The following is a 23,809-nucleotide window of genomic DNA, read 5'->3' as shown; positions in this document are numbered from 1 at the left end:
GTCTATACTCATACCGACACTAAATATACAAAATATTAAATAATAATCAACCGTCAATAGCCTAATGGTTTTGGAACGTTACGGTAGAGGGATCGAATCCCACCAAGCCTAGAAACATTAGTAAATTAACAAAAACCTACTTATGTTTTTTTTTAATAAGATAAGCATGATTCAAAAATGAGGTGATGACTGTTGCGCCGACCCTACGGGAGTAGGATAAGAAGGAAGATGATGAAATAAGATTACCATGGTATGGACATATTTTGCGGTCAGATGATAACATAAACACAAAGTTATTAAGCATCTTGTAGTAGCTTAGTTTTAGTTGTTGTTATTGTGATATTTGTGAAAAAAGTATTAAATAACTAAGTAAATAAATAAAATGCCGGTCGTTATTAAGCACTACTGTCCAACTGTATTAGCCAAATGAGAATCGCGCATTATGTAACGGTATATTGTAAAATATGCGATTAGGTATGAATTTAAATTTGACTGTTCTTCATTTGCTTTTACAATTAAATTGCATTTATCTTTGGGTATTTACTAATCTCACCATATAAGAAAGCTGCCATCGACCGGATGTATGGAGAAGAGTAGATCAGGGCTCTGATGCCAGTCCCGCAGCAGCGCCTCTATCTTTGCGTCGAGGGAGTCCGGCAAGTGCGTGCACGTTACGTCCGTCGCTATAGAGTTGATGGACGTCGTGTTTGAAAGACTAGGATGGCTGTGGTTACCGCTACCTGGATGTGGATACAACATTAATGATCACTTTAGTACTGAAAACGCCGCTGAAAACCATCGCGACTTTTACTGATATGCCCGAGCTGAGCCTTCTCTTTTTGGCCAAGGACTGATTTTTTTTCATTTCATTATCATGTTCTGTAAAATTTTTTGTGTGATTTTTTTGGTTAATAAATAGTTTTTTATTTATTATTTATTTACTTCTTTTACGTAGATTTCTCGTCTAGATTGTAATTTATGTGTTACATGTTACAAAACATAAAATCACCATTCAAGTTCTTTCGAATTAAGAGGATTTTTTCACGTCAACGTGTTGTATTAGGGTTATACGTAGGAGCGTTAAAATGGCAGATATACTTCAATTAAACTTCTAAAAAGCAGGGTAATAGTTATAATTGTAAAGCATAAATACAATAGTAATGGCTATTTCCTAAGCTTTTGATGTTATTGTATTTACCTGGTTGTTCATCACTGTTACTAGTGTCCTCAGACTGTACTCTAGTCAAATGGTGACTTGATCTCCTACCTCCTATTAGCAGCATGAAATAGCAATAAAGCGTTATAATAACGCAACGATAACTGCTTTTCAGCTATTCTAACCTACAGCGTTAAGCTATTAACGGTTGTTACATACATATGTAAGATTATTTTAATGTTTTTTTTTCTAAACTGTAAATGTATAAAACATACTCGATTCATTCTCTCCGTCAGGATGTGTGTTGTGATCCATACCGGAACCTTCCTCGTTCTCTTCCTTGTCTAAAACCTGTAAAAATATATGATGTTAAGTCATTTATTTTTTTATGCTATAAATGAACAAAGTTACCTGAACCGTTGAAAATAAAATAAACTAAATGGAAACAGCTCAATAGCGCCCCCTATTTATGGTCAAAAAAGTTACACTAAATCCTTGTACTGCGGTTGTCATATCCTTTTTCAAGCCATTTTATGATCTTGTTGGTTTGAGATTTTCTGACAGAACTAGTACTTTGACTCTATTGTTTTCTTAAATCAAAATGAACAAATCAAAGTACTGTATAACCTTCTTAGTGAGGTCGTGCAGTATGGCCTCCGCCTGGCTGGTGAAGTGCATCTCCTTGTTGTGCAGCCAGTGCAGGATGAAGCGGCCGCCGCCCGCCAGCGACGGCACCAGCGGGATGTCCGTCTCCGCGTTGATAGACGCCGCCAAGTGGAAGTGCAGCCCTGGAAACATTTATATCACACCACAATCAATAATTTTAACACACATAAAAATACAGTCTAGAAAAAAATCTAGTTTCTTTTTAGATAAATGTAGAGATTTGTTATAGTACATGCTACAAAAAAATTACTTGAAAACTAAATTATAAAAGACCCCGAACTGTTATTATTAATTTAAAACAATGTTCAGTTTAAATAAATTTCATTCGCAAGCGCCGCTAACAATCTGTCAACAGTCAAGATTTTAATGGAATTTGGGGTTTGAGCGTGGCCGTATAATTTAAGCTGCACCTTCTCTTAGCGATGTTTTAGTCTGAGATGTTCACTAAATGTCTCTTATAGTGACAATATAGGGTTTTTTTTTATTATGTTTATTTGAAACACATGCAACATTAAGACACAAACAGATAAACATGAACAAACAATAAAGCTAGTAATAAACTAAATTAATTATAAATTATTAACGCAAGGCCCAGGCAGCAGAGTCCCATAGCGATTGGATACTTGGGTGTAACTGCTGCCTGGGCAAAGTGCTTATAAAGCTATATTAGAACTAAAATTATATTAAAAGTAGAAAATCTTAACACAAATGATATAAAGAAACTTAAATAAAATACTTAATTTTTTTTTCATTCTAAATCTAGTAGTCTAATAAAGACAATATAGGGTGAGAGCACTATGTAGTGTACCTCCGGTGTAGGAGCTGGCCTGGAAGGAGTTGTGGAAGTCGTGCGCGCTGTAGGTGGAGGGCAGCGTGGGTATGGGCGCGCCGGGCTGCTTCGAAGACTGCGCGTTGCGTCGGATGTGGAAACATGTTCTGAAACAAGTTATTATTTACTTTATTTTATTGATCTACTGAACAATACGATGACAAATATCAAGTAAAATCGTACTTTATACTAATACTAGCTTTCGTCCGCGACTCCGTTCGCATGGAATAAAAAAACTAAGTAGTCTATGTGTTCTTCCAGACTGCACTCTACGTCTATTCCAAATTTCATCGAGATCCGTTTAGACTACAAACTCTTACAAACATCCATCCGTCCATCAAAACTTTCGTAGTTATAATATTAGTAAGTAGTAGGATTATAAATGCAAAAGTTTAGATGGAGACATGGATGTTTGTTAGGGTTTGTAGACTTAACTGCTGAACATATTTCGATGAAATTTGGTATAGATATATACGATAGTCTGAGAGAACAAATCGGCTACTCACTTTTGATTTTTTAATTCCAAGCGAACGGAGTGGCGGGCGAAAGCTAGTTTACATTAGTAAGATAAACGTTCTGAACTAAAGTATATATTACTTCATATGTTTGAGTCGCTGCATGAAGCGGTGCTTGTGCCTGTGCGTGGCGCGCTGGCGGCGCGGCGGCGAGCGCGCGGCCGCGGAGCCGCCGCCCCACTCGTCCTCCGGCAGCAGCGTCTCCGCCCACACGCGGCAGATGTTGTCCACGCACGACGTCACCAGCACGTTGCCCACGCTGCCTCTGCACAAACACACCCACAACACCATTCAATATATACATATATATGTACATACAATAAAATTGGATTGTCTGTTCGAAATGTCAAAAGAAAAATTCCAAATTTCAGTCAGAACACCGAGGTGACGCAACGAATATGGACATCCGCAATACCAGAGAAACTACAGATGCATTGCCGGCATTTAAGAACATTAAAATATAATACTATTTCTACAGTAAGCGAAGGTTTCTCATACTATACGTCAGAGTGACAATATTCCGCATAATAAGATGTACAAAAACATACTTGGGCATATATTTGCTTGTCTTCCGCCATGATAGATGAGTGACTGCGCGTGGATGTGCCACGTAGATAAACGTGTAATTCAATTCCGTTCCTGAATGTTCGCCGTGCGCCTGCACCAGTACTGAAACATATGCAGAGATTATAAAAAAAGTCACAACTTACTAGAATCATACTAATACATATAAATGCTAAAGTCTACATGGATTGATGTATGGATGTTTGTAGCATAAACGGCTGGGCGGATTTCTATGAAATTTGGCATAGATGTAGAGGATAGCCATATAGATATTCACTTTTGTATTTCTCAATTCCACGCGGACGAAGTCGCGGGCGAAAGCTAGTTAATACCTAAATTCTAAAAAAGTTTCAATTAAAATCGTACCTTTGTTTTGATGCCAAATTTTAACAAGCCGATCGTTCATGCCGGATGTAGCGAAGAGAACGCCATCTGGGGAGAAAGCGAGGTGGTGCGCCGGCGTCGCCGTGTGGCATTGCCACACACAAATCCAACCCTGACAAAAACAGTAAACATCAAATCTAAGACAGACATTAATTGTTATTTAAACATTAAAGTCCCAAAATCTTGTTAACGTTTCATCGGAAAATTATTTCTAATGGACTATTTTAAACAAAAGATAGGAAGTATTAGTGTTGTTCTTGTGAAAGGATAATTCCACTTATCTCGATTTAAACAGCGATATCAGAGAAATTATACTGTGTCTAGCAAACAGATCGGTTTATCTTATCTATTGTGATACGTTAGAAATTCATAACTGCACTCACAGGTTCCTCTTCCTCCGGCTGTTTGGGTTTGTCCTCCTTATCTCCGCCGATTTGGAATGTGACACCGGAACTTGCTGAAAGGAAACATGAGGATTTAATTCGTTATCCGAAGTTTATTCGCCTCCAAACAAAGCGATTTAAAGTTAGAAAGAGGATAAATAAAATTGAGAACTATCCATTACCGTCACCAAGACATAAATAAAAGAGTGGTCAAAAATTTAATCATAAGAAATATAAATCAATTACTTGACATCAAGATCAGAATGTGATGTAATATTATGACAGATCAGGAATTAACCTACTCTATCACGTTTTACCAAAAAAATAATTTTAGTCAGATGTTTTTATTTTTATCTCTGCCTTCATAAGGCAAACATGACAGTCGCATTTTATATTTATGTAATTTAACCACCATTTAATCTCATATTTCTTGTCAAGCTATAAACAACTAAAACAATGAAACCGAACGCGACTAATCTATTATTGTCATCTAAAGTATAAAGTGTCCAATATGATGGCGCTATGTGAATCATTTCGTCAGTAAATATGAGCAATTATGTAGTTACAATATTGTAGACAAATCATCTTAAATCTATATATATCTTTCTATACATATAATAAAATTAAACTGTCTGTTTGTAATGTCATAAGAAAAATTTGCATTGCTGATAACGAAAATCACTTTTAATTTTTTTTGTCTCTATCTGTCTGTCTGCAAGCCGCGTTCGTTCCGAGTAATCTCCGAAACAGCTGGGCCGATTTCGACAGACTTTCACTGAAAGACAGCTGGTAGAAGGCTGGCACGCGCGAATGTGATAGATGACTTTAAATAAATCCGCGCTAAAGAAATTTGCTGGCGGCAGTTATCACGTTATGAAGTGAAGTACTCGTATTTCAAGATCGATAGAATGTAAGATATCTTTAATCTATAAAAAAAGATTAAATAAAAGATATTCCAACACCAGATGAGATGACAATGTAAGAATTTCAAATAATACATGACATCAGATTTCAATTTAATCTGCAGAAATATTAAACTTCCTTTCGAGGTCAACTTCCTAGATATAACTTCGCAACTTTCAACAGTTATTTCACAAAATCGATAAAAGCAGGCAAAATGCCAGTACGTTCCAGAACTTTGGCCGCAAAAACTATCACATCGTCTTCCAACGGGTTACGGCAAAGTTTTATCGTGACCATATTTCATATTAAAATATTTTTGGCGTAGTTAACACTTTTGTGTTAAAACATTATGATAACATAACAATAAAGTCAAAATTTCGGCTTCAATTCTCTATGATCCTTTATTTGACGAGCTACAGAAAGTCCTTAGTAGCAGAGTTTTTGAACATTTAACATAAAAGACGATGAAAATCTATTGTTACGCTAAAATCTTGAATCCCCCCTTATCACGGTCTAAGTCTAACATCACTGAGTTTTAACAACCTGTTACTACTTACGTTGGCTGTCATCCTGGTACAAGGATGCCTGATGCCACAGCTGCAAGATCTTTCCGCCGGTGAGCAGCCGGGTACCTTCCAGGTTCCAGGACAGCGCGGTGATTGGCCCATCCGCCACAAGCTTGCCGGTCTGCACCCATCTGTACTCCAACCCCTGCAACAGTTAAAAAAGTAAATCTTACACTATATCCTAATTTAACAAAAGGTAAATTTGTTTATTTAAGTTGCTAAAATGTGTTCATTTAAAACAGAATTTCTTACATTTACATTTTTTTTACATTACTATTACTTGCAGCAAATTTTGTAAAAGGACATTAAGGGCTGGCCGAGACTTTTGACTAAACTATCGCACAATTGTTGTACGATTGTCGTTTCAGTAGCCAATACAACTGTTTAATTTTAAAACTACAAATTGTGTACGCTTCATATAAGCTCATAGAAATCAAGACGAGACTAAACAGTTGTGCGATAATTTAGTTTCAGGTGTGCGAACGCTCTTAATACCTCTTGTACGTAATACGGTTAAGTCATTACAACAGAAAGAACAATAAACGCCGCAAAGGCTGCAATGCGACACTGTTAACGACGTAATCGCAAGCCTAATGAAACTCTTTCATATAAATAATAACCGATATTAATCATTATTGTAAACAACAACAGAGCTGACAGCATCTTAGATCGATAGTTTGAAATAAATAATACTTCGGCGAAAAATGCTTACCAAGATAAAGATAAAAAAGGTTATAAGATAAGAAAGTACTCAAATAAGTATTGATAACAGTGATTAATAAAGTACTTGGTTGTGAATCTCAGCATACATAAAATAAACTTCGCAGAGCTTGCTACCAAGTAGGGTTGGCAACAACAGCTACTCGTAAAAAAAATGCAAAACTTTAAGGTTTATACAACCTTGTGCGTCAACCCTACTAGAAAGAGATAAGGCTAGGGAGATGAGATCTAACTAAAATAAATTAACATTGATGGAAATAAGGGCTTAATTCATAATATCTGTACCCCCCATCAGGGAATACCCAGTACTAGTTACACGATCCTGGCGAATAGACTGTCACTCTTTTACCGAACAACTCTGAACTAGCAAACGTACAGCTGTTACTATTGTTATTGATTGTTCATGCAATATTATTGTCAACATTAGCATATATCTATTTTCGGATGAAGGACCTTGACATATAAAGAGTAATCGTATACATTACAATCATTAAAATAGATATTAATAACAATCAAATATAATTTAACACAAGTAAAAACAACCTGGTCAGAGAGATGTATAGAAGTTGCACCCCAATACAAAAATCAGCTCTCGGCTAAACCTTGATGGGTTCCACATTCGAATAAAAATGCAGTCTTGTTCATGATTGAGAACATTTATGTTCAAAATCAATTCGCAATATCGGTATTGATTCGGACGCCAGAACATTACGAATATCAGCTATAAATTGCACTTATAATAATAAATTTGTTAGTATAAATGTAAATTTCTTTACCATCGTTTACCGTAATTATTTCACATGAGTATTGAACCAATACGCTCCGACATCAGCCTTCACAACTATTTATACCTTCAAAATGTATTCGAGTGTAATGATTCTGATCCGAGTCGATCAATTGAAAACAAATCTTCATATTATAAGACAATTAGTATAATTTGCAGTCTTTTTCATGGTTTTATAATTTCCTTTATTCAATCGATGAAGTAATAAAATCCGTATATAAAATCTACAGTGATGATATACGTATATTTACTTTAGGCGTCGCTAAGTCTAGCCATGTCGAGGGCGGCGGTAAAACTTGGCATCATTTCAATCCATCTCCTGTAACGTTATCCTTGCTAGAAGTCAGGTACAGAAAGATTCTTAACCCTATACAAGTATTTGGCTGTTGTAGATTATCCGTTTTTCTTTGATAACGTATGGAATGTTGTTATTTTTTGTAATCTACGAATTAAAAGATAAAAACTAAAGGGCTAAATATAACATTTCCAATTCTCTATCTTAAGTAAATAGTTGAGCTCATTTTGTTTTGACTAATATTTCATTAAAGTAATGTAAAGGAATGTGAGTTTTATGAAATAGATTTTCACCAGGAACAGAACGCTAGAAACATGTGGATGCGAAACATAAATATCCAGTTGACAGCAACCAGTCTAATTGTATCCGCGAAATAAAACAGCGTAATTATACACAGAGGCGCGTTCGTATTCGAGAACAGCATAAAATGAGGAAATAATATACCATTCGGTTACCAGACTACAGTGACGTGGAATCGATGAAAATAAACCCACTCGCACTTAATGTCTACAATTTATTCAACGATAAGCATCAAAATAGACCCGATTTATTGACCACAAAGAATTTTAACAGAAATCTTTTCCATGAGAAAAAAAAAGACTAGGCAATAAGTCTATGCGTGAAAAGATTATTAACATAAAAAATTATTTACACTTCTCTCAATACCAATAGATAAAAATTAAAAAGTTCAAGATACAAATATTTACAAGGCTCTGAAAGGTTTTTTCGGGAGTCAAACCTCACGGTTAAAGTTGAGAGGAATAAAATTTAATACACATCAGCCCAAATTTTTTATATTATTGATTACAAGTAGCGTAATTAAGCATATTAGCGTTTATACCCCTTGTTTTATGTGACACTTAATACTATGTGACACTTAAAACTAATATAGGCAAATCAAATAGATGGGTCGAGATATTCCAGTTTAGCGAGATTTAGGATAACACATGAGCGATGGTCGTTATACGATTAGATAACATATCTAATGCGAAAATTATTCGCTCAGTTTTGTGATTTATAAAAGTAAAAAAATGTGGACATGAATAAGATTACATCAATTGGATGTTAAGAAATTGATTCGGTAGTTTCACGTATTTACGTTAACGGCTTAAATTCTTATGTGGTCGTCGAAATCTGACATTCTATCAAGTAGGTTCCTAAAGTTACATAAGGCATGCGCCCACCTCATACGATACCGACACGATTGATATATGTACATCAATATTAGGGGATGCCCCTGGTGGTAGACTTAAGGTTTTTAGGAAATATATAAAAATTATTTTGTAAATATATCTTTATTGAAATCTTGGTTAACTTAACAAATTATAACACCAAAATAAACAAACACAAACGCAACTTCTGCATAAACCTATTCAAAAACATAAACATTTGTAAGAATAAATGCAGTCTCAGAAAGTGTCTCTTAGTACCAGACAGTATTAAATCACTACGATCACATATATGAACATATTGTAATGTCTACTCAAGCTTTATATAGTGTAAAAAATCTGTATTCAGTCTTTTTAATAGCTTTTTTTTATTGTGACAATTCACGCAATGCCTGCATTTTCTTAACTTTAGTTTCCTCTCTGTTTTTCGTTTTATTTGCATTAGTTTCTTTTTTCCTTTGGTTTTTGCAACATAATTGTTAACCACAGTTAGTAAACTTTATTGGTCTCAATGTCCTTTCTTTTTCCTCCTTCACTAATGAATAATAAAATTTAAAAATGAACATAAATAAATGATCAACACACACATTGTTGTAACACTCTTCTGAACATTACGTTACGCAATGTCTCACTGTCAAAAACTGCAACGAACAGCTCCATTTTAAGAAGACTAACGGCCGGTGCTATGTGCCGTGCGGCGTTTCAGACTTCTATGTTAAAATTTTAGCTAAAAAATTCCACTTCTTAGCGATATTATTGTAAAAATCTGTACTGTCAAGTCTATCGATCGACGACACGAGTTTCTAGGAACTATCAATCGTAGCTTCACGTTGGTCAAAATTAAAATATTCATATTTCTATTATATTTGTATTTATTATATGACTGCAATAACAATGCGACAAGAACGTACTCCTTATATTTACATAATCACCGTGATTGTGTTTAAAAATCAACACAATTTTCTCATAAATGCGCTAACAGGATAAACAAATATTCCATCAACTTGAAATGTACACATGCGTATTATTTCCTACTCAAGCGCTGAAATATCATATAATGAATCACCAGCAATTATACTTGAGAGTAATATTCAGACAATAATTACTATGACATTCACACAACTTTGTCATTAGACACATCTACGGGCAGCGAATTGCGAATTATTTAACGAATTTTTAACGCTTCATGATAACGACCGTGGATTATGTGATTATACAAGAAGAATGGATAAATTACGTATCAGATATTATATCACGGTTGACAAAAACAACTGTCTACGCGAGTCGCACCCTAAAAAAGTTTTTGAAAATGTAATTTCCTTTAAACTGCATAAAGATTAAAATAATGTGCCAGGATTTTAGAAGTCTTAATTTACAATCAAATTAATTAAATAACCACAGGACTTAAGTTTACAGTTTTACTTAAATTTGCGAGTTAACACGTTGAATACTACCAATTCGCTAACGTATTTTCATAAATTAAGGGTATTCAACGTGTTACTTATTAACATACCAACTGAAGTCTTGTAACTAAAGAATACAATACCAAAATGAACTAAAGGCACATAGGCGCTGAAAAAATGAATGCTTGTCCCGATATTTTTTTTCTAGTCCTCGAAAGAAAAGGTAACTTTTAAAACTAGAAGAAAGGGGAAGAAAACAATGCACGCTTCTATGCCCACTCGACACACTGCGTACTTAACCTTTATCACGGTTTTTAGGTGTCGAAACCTAAAATGTATCTATATTTGGATAATACGGCGCGACGCGAGTTGGCACGTCGGGCAAAAGAATTCTCTGAGTACCAACGTGCCAAATTAAATTCAATTCTACTACAGATGCGAATGTTTATATGGATGTTTGTTAGCCTAAACGGCTGAACGGATTTCGATGAAATTTCGACTGATTCTGTTTCTCCACATTCGTTTTTGTTTAAAATATGTTTGAATGTTGTATGAAAATATTTTTATCTATTGTAACTACTTGTGTTTTCCCTAAATGGTATCGTAAGTCGTTTATCGTAATCTTTAATTCATCACTTGTGAACAAACTGTCAATATGTTTACTATTAAGGTTTTTGGCATGGTACTATCACATCAATAAGAGCCCCTTTTCACTAGCCTGGCCTGTAGCTTAGTGGAAAAGTGATATAATGATTTTGAAAAATAAGCTTTGTTTTATTCTTTGCAAAAAAATTATTACATAACAGGTAATTAGCACTTAATCTCCTATTCCTAATTGCTATTAATCAATGTCATTAATATGAAGAAATATTATGTTTAATCTAATTATAGCAAGTTCAACATCAGAGGGAGATATAAGAGCATGAGTGAGACAAACATATGTACACTGATAAGACATCTTTTATCTAATCAGGCACGTGTATGTTTTACAAAATGTTTTGTTATAAAAAAATCAACTAAAGTTGGATTTCGCAAACATATACTTTAAAATATCCTAACATTTAAGAATATCTAAATAATAATTAGAGAGCTGTAAGTATTTTAAAACCTTTCCAAGATTCAAACAATAATCTATACTAATATTATAAAGAGGAAAACTTTGATTGTAATGAAATAACTCAAAAACTACTGGGCCAATTTTAAAAATTCTTTCACCATTAAAAAGCTATGTTGTTAGTAAGTAACATAGGCGAAGTCAATAAAAATGAAATATATCCTTCACATATCAATATGTTTTAATTTAATGAAATACAATATTGTTACTTACATGTGTTGTTCCTGCTGTATGTATAAGTGGTGTGGGTTCAAATATGCACACCTCAGCCCCATATGCAGCGGCAATTTTCCCTGTATCAGTGCTGCAGTCTAAGGAACTAATGCGGATGTAACCGTGTATGGCACCAGGTATAATCTGAACACGCTCAAAGTTCGATGCAAGTATTACTATGTTACATCCTGCTGCATATGCCTGAAACAAATGAATATTCCTTTCTCAATTTGTCAGACAAAGTAACAACATTACATAAAAATGTTGAATAATATTTTTAAATGCAATATTTATATTTCTTTTACAAAGGAAAATTACTACAAGTACAAAAAAAATTGCCAAGTATGGATTATCTAATGTTATATTTCTTGTAATTCTGAAATGTCTGTCTTTCTTTCATTAAAATATTTTTTGATAAAAACTAAAATTTTTGATCACTAATAAATTAGTCAGTCTAATGTAAACAATATAGGACTTAATTAAAACTTGACACAAATGTTTACAATTATCAACAAATGAGATAATTAATAAATGCTCTTAAGCAATTATCTTTTATTAAAATATTCATGTTATGCAAATTTCTATTCAAGTATTTCTTCCTTTCATAAAGTGCTATTCAATTGTGATGACAAGAATCTATAATCATAAAGCGTAAACATTATAAATCGAAAAGAATATTGTTTAACTCTTATCAAACTGAGCTAAATTAGATTTTCCTGTTAGGACCATTACATCTCAATTACCACTCTATTGCGGCCAACATCCTTGGTCACGAGACTCGTCTGTACATACAACCTGAGTATTTGATAAATACACTCACTGTAAAAGGTATTCCTTCCACTGAACCAACAGCAAAACATTGATCTCCTGAATTACAGGCACCACTTAATACTTGGTGACAGTTCATTGTGAGGATTTATAAGTTTCTTTACTATACTTCTTCCAACGAACAGCACAACACTAACATTTTTTTAATGAAAAAATACATAATGAAAACAGAAAATTTCCAGCATTTTAAAATACTTTTGTGATTTGTCAGTAAGAACTAATATCACGAATATTTCACTATGACACCACACATTGAACGTGAGAGAATGACGTATTACTGCAAGAAAGAGATGAATGATACTGCTTTTCTGTTCTACCGTTCCTGTCCTGCCTTGCTTCACGACCTTGTGTTTAGCATTAATACGTATTTTTTAAAACTTTTCTTAAAAAAAATAGCAAATTTCAAAACATTTTGATAATCAGATTATTCTTGACGCCACACTTTGCATTTCGGCTACACAAGTTAGTTATTTCATTTTAGTAGCAAATTCCAAGTATTTAACAATTAATTAAGATGATGACAGCGTTAAAAAACACCTATATGACAAACAAAATTCAGTTTTTTACGTTAGGGTTCAAGTTTATTCAAGTTTTACCTGATTCCTAAGCAACAAAGCTATAATTTAACAGGGAATAAGCAATTTCCTCCTTTTACTTTATCTGTGGAACTCATTCGTTATCTGTTTTTCATTACAAATGCCAAATGTGCCAAATGCCAACCGGAGATTGAAATTGACTTGTTTTTGTGTATTGATTAAATTATTTTAAGAATTTAAAAAACTTGATATCTCCGACGATTTAACAGCTTCAAAGTTTGTGATTTCTGTGAATTCGAAAATTTAATTCCGCAGAACTTGTAAAAAGGTAAGTTTTAATAATAAAACTTTCTTTCCAGTTTACATCTACAATAAATTGCATGTTGCTTGAAGTGCGATTTGTAATTTAATTATTATTTTACCTAAAACTCTATATTGGTTATTGGATGTATTCTGAATAATCCTCATATTATCATTAAAAAAGCAATGCATAAAAAGATTAATAATATGTAAAACATAATTATAAGTTTACTATTAATTAATTAAATAAAAATGGAAACAGGTAATTAGATCAAATAGAGCCAGTTTGTGGATTTTTACTCATATATTTGTTCCATTACCAAATATATTTAAATTTACATAGGTCTTTTAGTACACACTAATACCAGCAGTGCGTACCCATTGTCAGGTTTTTGCCTTTTCTCCAGTCTACGGTTTCTATAGCATAACAAGATATGAAAAAGAATCATGTTAAGAACAGCATAAAGTATTAAGTAAACCAGTAGAGTTCATTCTATTCATACTTTTGCCACTGTAACTTCATGACATTCACATTTCCCTTTGTTTATCATACCGTCTCAATTAACTTGGAAACAAATTCTGACAATGGTTCACTGTAAATGCCAATATTCTTATTAAAAAAAAACGGAAAATTTGTAAATGGTCTTATCACAAGTTGTGATAAATTTTAGCAAAAAAAATGCTCTGGTTTTGCCAGACATTGAATCATCACTATATAATAATTGTTATCACAATTATTTTCTGCCAGTACATACATTTATTTTAATTTGATAGCAGCCATCCTAATGTATGTTTCATAACCAAGCTATCACTTTTTGTACTAAAAATAATTTGTTAACCAATTATGTTTAAAATCTCATGTAAAATATAATGTAATACATGAAAAGTTTTTACATTTTTTGGAAACTACTGAAGTATGCCATGGCGCTTTTTAGCACAAAGTATATATGGTTTGCCATAAAAGGCGGTGCTGTAGAAATCTCGCCTAGATTGCTAGTAGGGCTGAAACCGTTACATTTAGTCACCGGTATTAAGCAATAATCTTTATAGCTGAAATTGCATTGCTTATAATGCATTTGTCACTATAAATAATTAAATGGTGTCAACTGGCTACCATATCCTGTCAAATGTATTTAATAAAAATTACTTCCTGTGGTTTAATAAAAATCATTAATTGTTAGTCATGGTCAATAATTTTTTGTTGTCTATTAATATGGACCTGCTAGTGATAAGGATATTATCATTAGCAAAGTAAATGAATGATAATTGCAGGTTATCTCTAGTGTTTTTGTTAACTTTTGCTCAAAACAACCATGATTTTATTTCCTTTGCACTATGAATCTATACAAAATAAAATTAGTGTATTTGTAATATTAAAAGAAAAATTTAAAATTTCGGGAAGATGATGTATTTGTATAACTGATAACGAAAATCGCATTAAAAATATTTTTGTAAGTCTGTCTGTCCGCATTTGTTCAGGATGATCTCCAAAACGATTGGACCGATTTCGACCGGACTCTCACTGGAAGGTAGCTGACATAGACGGGCATATTATAGGCTACTTTTTTATGTTAATATTAAGTAGACGAAGGTGCAGGCAACAGCTAGTTTATAATAAATCAAAAAAATAAATGTTTATTTCAGTCTTATGTCTATGTTTTGTAAAAATATTTTTGTGTAAACGCACAGTTATTAATTTAATCTGAAACATATTTATTATTCTCTTAATTCATTGTCTAAGGTAACATTTTCTTATGCAGTATCACTTATCTTGTGTAGTCGTATAGTGATATAACGTCTTTTTGTTTTAAGATAACATAGTTTATCATATTCTGTCTGAAATAATGATTCAAACAAAATTTTCGTTTATAAAAGGCTAATAGTGCTAATTTTTTTTAACGTAAAAAGTGGTTGATAATTACTGGTTTAACTGAAATACAATAATGTGAACTAATCTATTTGCCGCAAGTTTAAGAAATCATCAATCAAAGTCTACTGTCGCCTTTATATTACTATAACTACCAGATCCGGAATGGTAAAAAAAAATCTGTATAATATTTACATTTGGTAACCTGATTTATAAAAAAAGAACGGATTACTCGCTGCCGCGCTTATCAAAGTTCTCCCCACAAAATGCGAGGATAAACTAGGAAACGCCGCGGGGGGCCCGCACTATATTTACCTCGCTCTCCCAAGCTCTTCAATTAGCGCCCTCTCCCTACACCACATCCTCAGTCCATAGAAAAACTTGTTTAGTGTTCCAATTACTTGCGTGTTACGTGTTAAGAAATAGTTATATAGTAATATTCATTCATATGTTTTTAATGTTGAGTTGGATGTGAGATTGTTGTGATTGCAGTGTAGTTAATGTAGGGCGCTATATTGTGAAGAATGGACTTGTAGTTGTATGGGAAATTTCACTGAATGTAGCCGCGTAAGAGCTTCTGTTTTTCTGTATATTTTTTCCCTTTTAATATATGTTTTCCTCTTTGCAATTAAAACAAAGAAATAGGCAAACAATTCACGGTGTCGTATAAATTAAAAAATGATCCGAAATGTTCAGGTTGATTTTTTTAATATTGTAGAAAAAATTATTGCAACTGTTCTGTAGGTGGTATTTGTTGTGTAATAAATGTTTATAATAATGTAATCTTTGAACTTCTGTAATTTGAATGTATAAAAAAATCTTTATAGAGTTTGAAACCTAATTTGATTTTTATAACGATGCCAAAAGGGGCTACTTAACGTTAACCTATTTCTCGGAGCCGGATTCACGTCGGCAGCTGTAATAATCTGTCGGCAGACAGTCGGGCGCCTTCGACCCCTCGTAATTGTGTCACGCCTACGTCCCGTCCTTTTATAGCTCGATATACATTAGAAATATTGAAGTTCATGAAACATTCCTTCGACAACTTATATTTCAATTTACATAAATTACAAAGATTACTTAAAAGATGAGAACTATAAACAAGTTACATACAATTTACAAATAGAACGTTACTACATAATGAAAATCGCTAAATCAGGCTGCCACACTCAGAATCGTTACTATTAAACGAATACGAACTATTAAACGATCTTGTATAATGTATTTAGAATGAACGAACAACGAAAAGTATGAGAGAATACGAACAGTATCGTTATGTCATTATTGAAATTACAAAGAGGCCTTGAATCATGTTTACAGGCTTAGATCCGATAAGATTCTATAGCAGTTCGAATATTTTTAGTACAGTGTAAACGTAACGTAGACGAAGAGGCTCTTTATGTGGCACAAGAAGACTTCTGCACCCACAGAAAAAAGTTACGTTCCTTGGAGATCCCAGCTTCTTTATCATGAATCAAGTCTTTTTATCCCCTCTCCCCTGAAAGGCAGAGACTCTTGAATATATCCCCCTCCCCTCCCAACAAATAATTTAGGACCTCTTGGTTGTATGCGAGATCTTTGAAATACCAACTTTAGAGATAGAAAAATAAGTCAGAGCATAAATGATTACGACGTTGCCAATTACATCCAATTGGGGAATAGAGGTCAAAGTTCAAAATGGACGTTAAATGTTCAAATGAAAAAAACAATGAAATGTGACTTCTAAACAAATTGAGCTTATATTTATACATTAAGATATTTAAAGCCTTAAATTAGTTATGGAACGAAAGGCCTTATGTCAATCTATTTGTATTGATTTTCTCTAAATAGTTTTGTCATTGAAGGTTTAAAGAATGAGAAGCCTAATTTGCGTAAGTATTTCATAACATTTAATGTTTCTAAATGTAACAATAACAATTGCAATCTTCTGTCAAGGATCACCACATAGGTTATTTTTCTTCGTCCTTTCTGTCTTTATTTTCATATGCTGAGCCGAATTTTACATACTAATTAAAATGTAAATTCTGTAGTTTTACTCTTCTTCGTAACGAGTATTTGCAAATTTTGTAAAAGTGTATATCAATGTGCAATATTCTTTATAGGTTTTTATTTTATTTTAATAAGTGGACTGCAATTGGAGCCGTAAACGTGTTACTCATTCAGACAATGGTCGTGTCGAATAAATATGCGTTCAAATGACTGTATTCTGTTTAGTATCCATTCCAAAATTCAATACGTTCAATTATTTATACATCCTGTAATATTTAACTATATCACAATTAGAGATGGGCGGCGGAAAAAAACCCAAAAAACCCGAATAAATTCCCATTCGGAAATTTTCCCCGAGTATTATTATTTTTTATTAGTAGTAATAGTACGTACTATTTGATATATACTTGTATCTACACATTATCTAGATGTCAAATATGCTAAAAATGAAAAAACCCGAATAAATTCCCATTTGGGAATTTTCCCCGGGTTTTTTCCCTGTTTTTTCCCACATGAGGGTTTTTTCCGGGTAAAATCCCATCTCTAATCACAATAAAAGTAGAAACCATCAATAAAATAAGTAAATCTGGATCCCACTTTTCAGGACCAAAGAAAATAGATAACATTGTATTCTGTTGCTCCTCATTGAATTATTACTAAAAATGAAAAATAACATTTTATATATGAAAACGGCGTAGTTAGGTTGTAAGTTTTGTTTTATGCATCAAACTTTTTACTAACGAGATATTTTGTATAAAACGAATAGAGCCGCATTGCAACGCGATGGAGCACCATCTCCGCATTGTATCATAGTCTACGTAAATGAATTGGCACTATGCTTTGATGCGGAGATTTTTTATCTGCATCATACGAAAATCTTGAAGCGGATCCCATCTTACAAGACCAATTGTAAAATAACTTGAAACAGTTTTTGTAAGCTATTCGAGGTCTGCTAGTCTATGACTGCTGCGCTAATTACCCATTTAATATCTCTATTTAATAAAATTAGAGTTAATGGAAATGGAAAATACAAGAGCACAATTTGGTTAATTGTATTTTACTGTGCGAGACAATTATGTTGGAAGCGGTAGTGTTTGTTAATTGCCCCTCGCGTCCGCGCTTTCTGCGTTACCAACAGAATGTTCCAGAACTTTGATAGGTTGCAACTCTGCGAAACTCAATTTCTCAATGTAGTGCATATTCCCGAAGCGTACATGGTAATAAATTGACAATTACGATGTACCCGCTATATTTTGCCTTTAATGTCATTCCTATGTACCCTTTTAGTAAGGAATCAAGGGCTTTTAAAAGTAATTGAATTGAGAATGTTTTTTTTTTCGTATAAGTACTTATTATTGTTTCGCTCGTTGTACTACGGTAGGTTGAAAAATCATTTAAGTCGGATGTTTTTGAAGTAGTTTTAAATTAGATGTATGCAAAGTCACAAATACAAAAAATAAATAAAAAAAATTGTTTTAAAATTAAATGATCCTTTATTCTCATCAAACACTTTTAAAATACCTGCACCTGATTAGCACATAACGGACTAAGTAAGAGCTTTTATCCCTTTAATGGAAGCATAACGTTAAGCATACTAACTTTTAGAACAAAAGCCTGAGGCGTTCAATTTACGAGTCGTTTTTTTTTAATTTCGATTGAAACCTGTGGCATTGTAAGTATTCGAGGAACTCCCTGCCCACCTCCCACGGATTCGCTGACGTACAAATATGGCGAGGTGTGCGCGCGCAACATGCCTTCGATCCGTCGTCCAGTTTGAATGAATCGGTGTCGTACGTACACGTCACACGACTACCGACCTTCGGAAACAACCGTCATCTCGCAAGTCGAGAGGCAGGCCGAGTTATCGGTACTTATCACTTACATCACCGTTATAGAATAGCTATTGTTGTAGATTGCATAGCATTAATTTTTCATTATACTTCCGTCTTAATTTGGCAATACACGTAAATAACCGTAGAAATTGCTTGTAATACATTAGATTAAAATTACCGTCTGTACCATGTATGTCTTTCTAATGATATCGTTGATATCGATCGGATAATCTGGTTATGATTTAATCTAAATAATTCACAAAGATATTAGGTTTTTTAGTTCCTTTATATTACTTTATCTTTGTCTCTTTTGTTGTTTAAAGAGAATGAGTCAGAGGGTTATCTGATAACAGATGTAGTCCCCGTTGTCGTAGGCACGAATTTCGTATACGTACTTGGTCTATATAACAAGGTGTTTCCACTACACAATATGTTTATATATCGATTTTTCGCCTGTAGACACTCAGGGTATACGAGCAATATGTATCTATTCGCCGGAGTCTGATGACATTCACAGTAAATAAAACTTTAGTTTAAAAGTGTTTGAAAAAGATTCTGCTTCATAACGTTTCAATTTCTCCCTATCTCACGGCAGGCGATTACTTTTTAAATTGCAATCTCCAAGGTTTACCAGCCAGTCTGTTATATCTCCTAGCCTGCTTTATTACAGGTCCGCTGTTATTATAGTGTATAATGGAAGTCCATTATCTATTAACTTCATAAAAACCATGACCATGACGTTTATTAAGCGTTTATAATTTTTTTACTAACTACTTATCAGTTTTGATAGGATAAAATAAGCGATTATTTCATGTCTATAACTCAAAGAGATTTAAGTATAACATAGTTTTAGCTTGCGACTCCGTCCGCGTGGAATTCAAAAAACAAAAATAAGTAGCCTATGTGTTTTCCCAGACTATCCTCTACATCCATGTCTAATGCCATCGAGATCCGTTCAGCAGTATAGGCTACAAACATCCATCGATCCATTCAAACTTTGGCAATATAATATTAGTAAGATTGTAATATTTGAAATGTTAACAAATACCTTATTTTTCCTCACGTGACATATAATCCGAGACGTTTCAGACGTGAAACATTGGTTGTCTTATCATGCTTTTAATGTTAAAAACAGATGAGCCGGATAAAAGTCTTTATTGTCGTCAATTTTACTTAAAGGATTTATACTGAACCATGTGGTTTTATTTATTTATACTATGCTGAAGTGGAAATCCCTATTAACTTTTACATAGTTTTTTTTTGTATTGTTTCAATTAAGTGTACATAAAATCATCAAATAAGTAAGATTTTTGGAATACTATATTGGACACATTTTTATCTCTACCGTTAATTAGGGGTTTCAAGTTTGTTTCACCCACACTTCACATCGAAAAGGTTCTTTATTAAAAGGTCTGAGCGAGGCGTGGGCCGGTCATTATAAACAGCAACTTAGTCAATCATGCAAATTTATTTTTAGCTGTTTCTGATGGCACCATCTATCTATATCTATACTAATATAATAAAGCGTGAACATATACTACTTCGTGGCGTAGGACGTCAGCAATCACAGCATATTTTTGAATAATCTTTTCTTTAATAAAAATCCCTACACTTACGACACGCTTTAGGCTATATATTTTCACTGTATTAAACATAGCCGGTAAATAAATTGGAAAAAACCTTCATGTGGGAAAGGGATAATAAAGTAATGGTAATTTTGGCATTTGCAATTTAAAATTTGACAAATGTAAACAAATGAAGATTTTATAATTTCATGCGGGTGAAGCCGCACAGGTACAGTTAGTTTTAATATACGTTTGCTTCTACATCTACAGACAAGGTGTTAAAGGAGCATATAGAGGGAAAAAGATGACTACGACCGATATGACTGTTTTTATTATTATTAGTGGTACAAACTGATTTACTGATTAACTGATTCAGAAATTTCATTGTTAATATAAAATGTTTTAAAAAGTCATTTGAACAATGTTTAGTATTAATTAACGATAAATAAGGTTTATAATCGAAAAGATTTAACTCACGTCTCGACTACCGTAGACTAATGAAAAACGTCCCACGTCATTCCTGTGGGTGGATTCTATTAAAGCTCATCGACGCCTCCACATTTTCTAGAAATCCACATCTCACGTCAATATCACATAAAATGTTATCACTACGGTGTCGGTGACGGTTTTAATATTATCTCATTCAAAACCTTGTATATATTATAAAAAAACATTTTTGGTTAATTACATGTTTAAATTTTGTTTGTGGTATGCATAGGTATACAACAATACAACTCTCGCCGTAACCCAAACACTTGCTAATCTCATGTCAATCAATCTTTCAATGTGTCTAAACCACCGAATAATTGTCAACTTTAGTCTGTAGGTTTTATATTTAATAAGCTGACGAGACTTTGTCGCCTATAATGCAGTGTAGCACAACGCTTGCCGCATTGTATGTTTTTATCGCTGTGACCCCAACGAGCTCTTATTGTAGTTGAAAGCTTCGCAGTTGAAAAACGATGAGAAACTAATTATTCAATGTTTATACTCAAAATTCTTATAATACTGAACGAACCAAAAATATGAGTAAATTTACTTGATAACTTTGATTTAATATCTGCCACACTGGACCAGGTCAGTCGGGATATACATACCTACAGCTTAAGACTTCTAAAAGTTTTAATAACTCTGATATGTATTATATGGCTACACCAGACTCGTGTCGGAGATGACAGTTGGCCTAAACCTCGTTTTCTAACGGTTATAGCATTATACTCTATAAAATTCAAATGTGTAATTTATGGGTGTTTTATTTTGTATCGAGCTTTACCATATCTAAGTAAGAGATTACTTTGCGTCTTTAAAAATAAATTAGCGATTCACGTTGCATAAAAATCGATAATGTAAATGAAATAGTTTCGACTTTATTACTGACTTCTGAGTGGCCTACTTTTTTACTTTATAATAAACTTACGAAGTAAACTAATGGAGTTAAAATTAACTGAATCCGCATAAACTTTTAAGTTGTTAAAACTACAACTAGCATTGGAAACAGCTTTAGTTAATGCATGAAAATTCTAATGCTAGAAAATTTATTCTATCTTCTCTTAAACTTTATTTATTATATAAATCGACGATTATCAGGGAGAAAATAATTTTAAATATAATACATTGAGGAATTACAGGCTCCTATCTCGTTTAACATTATTCTATTGTTAACAAAGTAAGGCAAAACGTGAATGGAGCTCTAAAAGTATTTCAGCAATTGCTTTGAACTCATTCTAAAAGATTCTTGTTTTACGTCATGCTTGTACTAAAAAATCATGAAACTTAAATTTACTTTCAAGACTAATTTATTATGTACGCAATATTTTTAAACAAAGTTCAATATTTAATGTACAGAAGTATTGATTTTGAGGTAAATTTAATACTGTTGCTGTTTTACTAAGTCACGCGATGCTGAATGTGTAATTTTTCATAATCTCTACTACAAAGAGTATTTGCTCTACTTTATAAATTATTCATTATTAAGACATCTCTAACTAAATACTTTATTTGGTTATATTTCAACTGAGAATAGGTTAATATGGTACCAAATTGGTTGTTGTGAATAATTTTAAAATAGTAGAGAAATGTGGATTGATATTGGGTCCATGTGGTGTGGGGCGAGGCTGCGCGCGCAGTGCTACGGCGCTACGGCCGTCAGTCGCGCCCGAGCTACGAGCTACGTTGCGCTACGTCGTAACCTCGTACAAACTTGAAAACCCACAACGATTAAGTGAATCGCGAGTCTAGAGCACAAAGGAACTCAATATACAAATATAAAAGGTATTATTATCCGGCTACTAATGTGCCTTAAAATCTTTTCCTATAATTGCCCAGTCATTAAAATTCAATTTAGCTATTGTTAAGAAAGCAATTTCTATATAAAATTCCATTCCACCATTGTGAAGTTATATTTAGTGATAAGTTTAGACATAGTAGTATTTTTAAATCGGGGGTTTTATAAAATTTCATACCTTCCATATATAATAAAATTTAATGTGGTCATGACATTAAAATTCAATAGGTTTTGATTTTGACTTCTTATAATCACTTAATTATAAGCAAATGATTTTAAAAAACATTTGTAGTATGGGTAGAGCGAAATTTGTCAAGTTATAATGAAATATTGGTCAATTAGCGGCTGCTGTTAATTACTCATTTGGTATTATCAAATGAGATTCGTTTGGGTGTTAAGATTAGGACCTCTTTCTCTAGCTTATCCGCCCTTCTCCGGCGTTATCTTAATTTTTTTATAATCTTACTCAGTTTATTTTACTCGTTAAATGCTTTTAGCTTATATTCCAAGCTCGGCGGATGTATATCTTTTTACAGGATACCTAATATTTCCGATTGTTATAATTTTATGAATCCAGTCTACATCGCATTTAAAACCATGTCTAAACTTTTAAAAACTAATCATAATAATGAAGATCAGTTAATGTCAACTGTTAATTGTTTTATTATTTTACATATCATTTTTTTTTTTTGATTAAAAATGTACGTATTAATTTTTCTGTCTATTAAGGTTTCAGTACCAGTAAATTAGGAGACAATCATGCTAATTCTCGATCGGTCATAATTTTTTACAATTTTTTAAATGAATTTCAATGGTAAAAATGAAAAAAAGGGAAGCAGTTATAATTCTGACTATTTTAAAGTTTATTTTCTGTCAAGGCGTGGTCCTTATCTATTTAGTCAATGCATTCATTCGCATACTCTATCATATCTATTTATTTCTTT

The 23,809-nt window shown here is 33.1% G+C and overlaps 2 protein-coding genes across 4 annotated transcripts in view; one reads left to right on the top strand and one right to left on the bottom strand.

Moving 5' to 3' along the window:
- LOC106104729 (dmX-like protein 2) overlaps nucleotides 1-12,775 on the bottom strand; it is a 40,720-nt gene extending 27,945 nt beyond the window's left edge. The window contains exons 1-12 of the mRNA XM_013284860.1: nucleotides 12,485-12,775; nucleotides 11,665-11,865; nucleotides 5,958-6,111; nucleotides 4,498-4,571; nucleotides 4,097-4,226; nucleotides 3,715-3,835; nucleotides 3,249-3,431; nucleotides 2,631-2,758; nucleotides 1,784-1,944; nucleotides 1,432-1,507; nucleotides 554-740; nucleotides 15-19 (exon numbers count right to left, since the gene is read on the bottom strand). Coding sequence (XP_013140314.1) covers nucleotides 15-19; nucleotides 554-740; nucleotides 1,432-1,507; nucleotides 1,784-1,944; nucleotides 2,631-2,758; nucleotides 3,249-3,431; nucleotides 3,715-3,835; nucleotides 4,097-4,226; nucleotides 4,498-4,571; nucleotides 5,958-6,111; nucleotides 11,665-11,865; nucleotides 12,485-12,571 — 1,507 coding nt within the window. The 5' untranslated portion in view covers nucleotides 12,572-12,775. The remainder of the gene's footprint in view (nucleotides 1-14; nucleotides 20-553; nucleotides 741-1,431; nucleotides 1,508-1,783; nucleotides 1,945-2,630; nucleotides 2,759-3,248; nucleotides 3,432-3,714; nucleotides 3,836-4,096; nucleotides 4,227-4,497; nucleotides 4,572-5,957; nucleotides 6,112-11,664; nucleotides 11,866-12,484) is intronic.
- A 409-nt stretch (nucleotides 12,776-13,184) lies between these two features.
- Nucleotides 13,185-23,809, top strand: part of LOC106104870 (endophilin-A) — a 22,193-nt gene continuing 11,568 nt past the window's right edge. For 2 of the 3 annotated variants that reach the window (XM_013285065.1, XM_013285064.1), the window contains exon 1: nucleotides 13,187-13,356. The gene's annotated coding sequence lies outside the window, so the exon portion shown is untranslated. Of the gene's footprint in view, nucleotides 13,357-23,809 lie in introns of all 3 variants that reach the window. The other variant, XM_013285063.1, reaches the window with a different exon arrangement.

The sequence above is a fragment of the Papilio polytes genome, unplaced genomic scaffold (assembly GCF_000836215.1).
Source record: "Papilio polytes unplaced genomic scaffold, Ppol_1.0 DF823399.1, whole genome shotgun sequence".
Taxonomy (NCBI): domain Eukaryota; kingdom Metazoa; phylum Arthropoda; class Insecta; order Lepidoptera; family Papilionidae; genus Papilio; species Papilio polytes.
This window is presented reverse-complemented; position numbering and strand designations above follow the sequence as displayed.